Source organism: Chrysochloris asiatica, unplaced genomic scaffold, assembly GCF_000296735.1.
Source record: "Chrysochloris asiatica unplaced genomic scaffold, ChrAsi1.0 scaffold00028, whole genome shotgun sequence".
Taxonomy (NCBI): Eukaryota; Metazoa; Chordata; class Mammalia; order Afrosoricida; family Chrysochloridae; genus Chrysochloris; species Chrysochloris asiatica.
In genome coordinates, this window is record NW_006408546.1 from 3,011,390 (window position 1) to 3,018,385 (window position 6,996).

Genomic DNA, 6,996 nt, shown 5'->3' on the forward strand with positions numbered 1-6,996 from the left:
GGTGGTAGTGAGGTTGGCCCAGGATCGGACATTGTTTCATTCTACTGTGCATGGGGTCGCTATGAGTCGGTTCCGACTCGATAGCACCTGACAACAACAACAACAACAACAACAACAACAACAACAACAACCTGACTTCAAGCCTCACATCCTTTCCACAATATTATGCTGCCTGTAGCCAGGTAGACCTGGGATCCCTGGTGTGGTGCTGAGGGTAAATGCGTTAGACTGCAAGGTTGGTTTGAACCACAAGGTCGGCAGTTCAAGCTCACCAGCCACTCCTTAGAAACCCTATACAGGGTCTGACTATGAGTCAGACCTGACTTGAAGGCAAGATACAATAACACATACATTTAACAACTAATTTACAAATTTTACTGCTGCACAGAAGTTTTGAGCGCTGAAAAAATTCTCCCTAATCTCACATTACTTTTGTTACAGTAGCAAGTGCCTCTTTCCCTCCTACCTAACATTGTTTCAATAACATTAAACCCTGGGAGGAGACAGAATCATTGGTGTCATGTGGTGGTTAGAATGCATCACCATGATAACTCTAGGGTTTACTGATAGGAAATGTACCACTGCCCACATTGAAAGGGGAATATCTCATTGGAGGAGTCCTGGTGTGGTGCTGTGGAAAAAGCACTAGATTGAAAGGTTGACTTGAACCACAAGGTCAGATGTTCAAACTCACCAGCTACTCCTTGGAAACCCTATGGAGTCGCTATGAGTCAGAACCGACTCAATGACACTTAACAACAACAACATCTTTTTGGAAATGATCCTCAGATATCCAGGGCTGGCATCATTTCATTCTCACAGAAATTACAGCTTTATTTTGATAGAGGTATGCTCACAAATCCATAGATACAGTTAAGTAAAATATATTAACTTTATATCAACAGTTAAATTTAGGACAGTATAAAGTGTATAACTATGTTATGAAAAATACATTGTTAGCTCTAGATTCCCTGTCCCCGCTCCCATGTTGTTCTTTAATATCAGATTGGTGAATTAGAAAACTAAACTTGGGAACCACTTGACAGAATTCCTTTGCAACTCAGAGATTGTGCCTCAAAGAAGCACTTTGGAGTCTTACACTTCTCTGCTCTTGCAGTTTGTTAAAATTCAGTGGTTAGTTGTATTGGTTATGTTAACTTTCATAGCTGTATTGATCACAAATAGAAAATGTCACCCAGTGTTTAACCAGTGTTTACACTAAATTACAACGCAATGAAACGTCTGTCTATAAAATAGCAAGACATACTTCCTTGAGAGGAAATGGGTTTGTGTGTTTAGGTATGTTAGAGAGAGTAAATAAAAGAGACTAAATAGTTGAGTCATACAGAAATAAATGACCATTTCTTATAAACATAACATGGCCGGGAACATCATTGCCTACTGATGTTCTTTAAAGCAAAGTCAAAGTCCTTTTCAAGAGGGAGAGTTTTTACTTTATGCTTTTAATCTAATCTTTGTTTGATTTTCAAATTAGCATGATTTATAATACTTTCCCCTACCTCCCTGAATTATTGTTTACAAATCATTGAGATTTTGTTGATGGGTATGGAAAATTTGGCAAAGGTGATGGTTTCACATCAAGATCGATATAATTGATCACATTTAATTGCATATGCAAAAAAATGTTGAATTGTCAACAAAAGTTGTGTTATGAATATTTTTATAATAAAATTTGAATTTTAGGGAAGTCTGTGTAGTAAAGAAAGTGATGAGCTGAAAAAAAATAAAAGCATGATTTAAAAAGGAATTTTGGGGAAAATTTAAATAGGTTGACTATGAAATCCAAGAAGTATTCGTGTTTCATCTTAATCCAAGAATCTCTCAGCAGCCAGAGCACCTAGGATTGTTCTGGGAGTTCAATAGATTCTCAATAAAATGCCAGTTCAGGAGACAAGTGTATCTGTGTCTAATACTTCACATAGACTCGGAGGATTGAGAGTCCAGGTGATGCATTTCAATTGCTCTTTTCCTTAGGGAAAGAAGGGTCTTGCTGGATTACCTGGCTATCCTGGTGAAGAAGGCATACCTGTAAGTACTGAACCTTCGTTTGTTTTTTCTCTGAAGGACTACAGTAAATAGGTCAAATATTAGTAATGCTTAATTGCACTCAAGTCGTAAACATTTTTCTAACTTATACAATTAAATTTGTTAAAACAAATATCATGTGGACAAGTTTGTTTTTATTTTAAATACAGTGTCTTCACTGTGTTTAATAATAATGAAGTACAGTCATTTTATTTTTTTTAATCAGTGGAGCTGAGATAACTAAAAATGTAGTCTGCATCCAATGTGCATGAATGTAAGTTCAGCTGTAAATTGTGAGCACACAATATGGGTGACTCTGATACACTAAAAAAATCCCACTATGATATGATATGTTAAGTGCTGAAACAGTGGTATCCCCAAATGCTACAAGCAAACTAAAGGGACAGATGGGTGAAGTCAACAGAAAAAGCTTCATTAGAGGATGGAACACAATCTGTTTTATCTATGTTTTAAGAATGGATAGTATTTTATTTAAAGAGTAAAAGTAATAAATATGGTTTATTTTTTTGTGGCATCATATGGGACTCTTTCTCCAGTTTGAGCTGCCTAAAGGAAATTTTGCCCATGTAGCTTGACTGAACTGGAAAAAAAGAAAAAAAAAACTAATTTGGGCAGTTGAAGAGTGCATAATCTGGCTGCTTTGCAGGTGATGTGATCTGGTCTTTGAAAGTGTAGAAGTCACTTTAAGGACGTGTCTTACTTTAGTCACTGATTATTACTGGTTTGAGTTGACTGGGTGGTGGTAACACAGACAGTTGTTTGCCTGTCTTCATGTGTATTTATTTCCACAGGGAGAAAGAGGCCCTCAGGGTCTTCCTGGACCCCGAGGGGAGGAAGGGTGTCAGGGTCTGAGAGGTCCTAAGGTGAGTGTGACGTTGAGCTGTGGTACTCCTTCCCTATCCCACTTACATCTTTCAACGTAGCTAACAAGCCTTAGCTCCTCCTCAGCCTGAAAACAGGAATAAGCGTCGGTTGTTTACTGGGAGGTTATCACAGAAAACACCAGTAGGGGAGTGGGAAAGAAAGACAGGAAGGGAAAGTATTGTTACCAATTAGCTAATCACTGGTGGTAGAGGGCACTTTATCCTGTGGAGCAATTCTGGGAGCCATTGTTGAACATGTACCTCAATGTTATTCCACTTGAAGGGCAAGGGAGTTGGGATGTTTATACACCAGCTCTTATCAGGCATTAGTTAGGAGCTGATTTTGGGAGCATTAATTCCTCCGCATAGCTGGCCTCTTCTGCATGTGGGGAGAGCAGACTCTGGTTCCAGGGAATACCTTCAGGAAAAGAGTGGCTGATGGTTGGAAGTTGGACTTGAGCACCCTGAAATTTTAAAGATAGAAGAGATTCGGGTGGCATACCCTTTCTGAATCGCTGCATTATATACTCTTCAATCTTACAGGATTGGAGGATCTTTTAATAAGGCCAGGAAAACTGTTCTACAACCTCAGTGTTCTAAAGAAAGTTTTCCTGACTACAATGACCATGTTATGTGTACTTTTCCCATTATTGTTCTTAGAAGTTTGCTCATACTTGTTAGCCAGTATATTCTCATTTTTCTTTAAAAAACAAAACAAAGCAAAAAGCAGGCTTCTTGTAGCAATAGGAGACAAGTTGCTGCTGTTCCTTGGTTACTTCTACTATCTGAGGAGAGGCAAGGTGGGATCTTTTCCATGTCACAGTCAAGGGCTGGGGAGAGGGTTGTGAGTAATCAGAGAACTGTGACATCCACTACATTCATTAGAGAAAAAAAGAAATCTTCATTTTTTATATAATAATTGTATTTTCTTGAAATTAGGTAATATATGGTTTCTCCTGGTGTAGCACTGTAAGATCAGTACTGGACTGCAAACTAGAAGGTCAGCAGTTCAAACCCACCAGCTGCTCTTCAGGAACCTTATACAGGGTCGCTATAAGTTGGAACCGACTCACGTCACTTAGCAACAACAACAACAAATGAAGTTTAAAAAATCTCATTCATACTCATTTCTTTTTAACTTTAGGGAGCAAGAGGATTTGCAGGAGAGAGGGTATGTGACTTACTTTACTCTTCTTAAACTGGATAGCAGATTTTTGGGAAACACAATACTGACTGATTGCTTTTCCTTTGACTTTAGACAAATGAAAGTGTCAGATGGAGTTATTTTAGCCTACACCATCAAGCTAATAATTATTTGTAAGATATGTATTTCAGGTTTGGAGACATGCTATATTAATATCTTAAAGCCTTGCTAACTCTATAGTTGGAGTCCTGGTGTGGCACTCACTGTAAGATAAGCACTGGACTGCAAGGTTGGTTTGAACCACAATGTCAGTGATTCAAACCCATGAGCTGCTTTTCAGAAACCCTACACAAGATTGCTATAAGTCAGAGCTGACTCGACAGTACTTAACAACAATAGCAACTATGTAGTAATTGAGTCACCAAATTTATCAAGTGACAGTCTAAAGAAGTTGGTACAGAATTCAAATAGATTTTAGGGAGAGCTTGGTCAAGGTGAATGCCAAATGGGAGAAGGATTCTACAATAGAGTTGTTGGGAAGGAGCTGGTATTTCAGGGAACTACTTTACATTCAGATTTATAACCAGAGTGTAACCATTTATTCATTTATCTATTTAATAAATTTCTATTAGGTACCCACTCTGGTACCCAAATTATACTAAGGAGTGATTGCAAAGTGATGAGCAGGACAGACAAGTACTCATGGAACTTCCTTACTCATGTTACTTGGTATCATTGATTTATCTCCTATGCCACATGGCACACATAGCACGGAATTCTAATCCAAGAGTTTGGTAGGCTAATTTTCATGTACTAACTCAGCTGCACTTTAGTTTTTGTGGTTTTTTTTTTTTTTTTTTTTTTTTTTAAGTTTGAAAATTGACTTTCCTGTGTGGACAATAGGAGTAAATCGACTATTCTATACACACAAAATGAATTTTATTTTGCTTTCAAAACTCTAGATTTCATCTTCAAAAGATGCTTCATAATGAACACATTAACAGTTGTTTTGAGATAGCTGGCAAAATGAAAGGCCTTCACTTTGAAAGCGATGGAATATTTGATTCAATGCCACTATGCAGCTGCCGGTTTCTGCTGTGATTTAGTTTGGCTCATTTTTTTCTGTTATTTTTTTAAGGAAATTAAAAAATTACTACCAAATGTCTCTCAAAATGCACACACACATTTAGTTTCTTCTTAATCTCTGATCATCCAGGTTCCCATTATAAATATTAATTCAGGGATATTTGTCAGTATTTTTAAATTAGAGAAAGCCAATGACGAAAGGGCTACTGTTATGGCATGCTGTTAAGCAGTGGGAAATGTTTCATGCAGTCTTGAGACAGATTATGTCTTCTCAGTGCAAAAGTTTTAAAGGAAGTCTTAATATCTGTTCAAAAGTTGAGGTGTTTTCTTATCCTTTTCTTTAGCACCTGAAATTGTCAAGAAAAACTGTGTATAACTTTAATGACTAATTCAGAAAAAAAAAAAAAATGCTCTCATTGCTGTTTTAGAAGCCTATATTCTCCTGGTGTGGCACTGTAAGATCAGCACGGGATTGTGAACCATTAGGCCAGCAGTTCAAACCCACCAGCTGCTTCTGAGAAACCCTATAAAGGGTCATTATGAGTTGGAACTGACTCTAAGGCACTTAACAGCAACAGCACAGCATTCCTTGTCAACTGAAAAAAATATTAGCAAGGAACTTAACATCAAAGACAGAATTATGTGCACCTGATCCTCTTATTCCTAACATTTGTATCTTCCTTTGCTCCATAGGGTGGCCTTGGTGAGGAAGGTATTGACGGCTTGAATGGAGAACAGGTACAGAAAACTCCTCATTCTTCTCGTTGTCCCCAGTAGTTTGACATTTATACTCTCTATTTCTACTTTGCATTATGAGCCTGGAAATTTTAGCATAAATATGCAACACTGTTTAGAGGTAATTTATATCTATACTCTCATCCTAAAACTACAAGGGATTCTAGAAACTTGACTCTGACACATAGTCCCCCCCCTCCCCTATAATAGATATTATTATCTAGTATTTTATCTCTACCCTTCAAATTGTTTTTTAAATTCTACTAATAAGACTTTTATTATTGCTGTTTTGTACAGTCACTGCTTGTCTGAATTTACCCTTATATGAGTGCTTACTAGTACCACTGATGCCTACCTTTGGTATCATATTTCTTATGTCTGATATTCAAGTTTTAGAATTTATTTTAAGAAATTCATCAGTTCATCAGACCCTTGGTTTTTTTCTTTCTGTAAAAACACACACACAAACCTCTTTATTATGCTGTTTCTTAAACAATAGCTCATTGGGTAAACAATTTTGTGTTGACAGTGATTTTCTCTCAGCATTTTGAAAATGTAATTTCATGGTCTTTTGAATTCTATTGTCTTCTAGCTTTCATTATTGCTGTTAAGAAGTCATTTGTCAAATAACTGTTGTTCCTTTGTAAGCAACGTAAGAACTTTTTTTTTAGACTGCTTTAAACTTTTTCCTTTGTTTTTAGTTTTCTGTGTTGGAGTCCTGGTATGGTGCTGTGGGTTAAAGTGCTGGACTGCAAAGTCAGTTTGAACCACAAGGTCAGTGGTTCAAACTCACCAGACACTCCTCAGACACCCTATACAGGGTCACTGTGAGCTGGAACCCACTCAACGGCATTTAACAACAAAAACAACAACCACTGACCTTGCAGTTCAAACTGACCTTGAAGTAGAGAGTTTCAACCCATAGTGACCCTGGTAAAGGGTTTCAGAGGAGCGGTTGGTGAGCTTGAACCACTGACCTTGTGGTTCAAGCCTACTTTGCAGTTCAGCACTTTAAGCTTTAACCCAGAGCACCACACCAGGACACACTCTCTCTCTTTTTCTCTCTCTCTCTCTATATATGTAATTATATATATTATATAT

The 6,996-nt window shown here is 37.5% G+C and overlaps 1 protein-coding gene across 1 annotated transcript in view; it reads left to right on the plus strand.

Moving 5' to 3' along the window:
- LOC102833485 (collagen alpha-4(VI) chain-like) overlaps window positions 1-6,996 on the plus strand; it is a 171,475-nt gene that overhangs the window by 49,516 nt on the left and 114,963 nt on the right. The window contains exons 12-15 of the mRNA XM_006846632.1: window positions 1,996-2,049; window positions 2,859-2,930; window positions 4,075-4,101; window positions 5,854-5,898. Of these exons, the coding sequence (XP_006846695.1) occupies window positions 1,996-2,049; window positions 2,859-2,930; window positions 4,075-4,101; window positions 5,854-5,898 (198 nt within the window). The remainder of the gene's footprint in view (window positions 1-1,995; window positions 2,050-2,858; window positions 2,931-4,074; window positions 4,102-5,853; window positions 5,899-6,996) is intronic.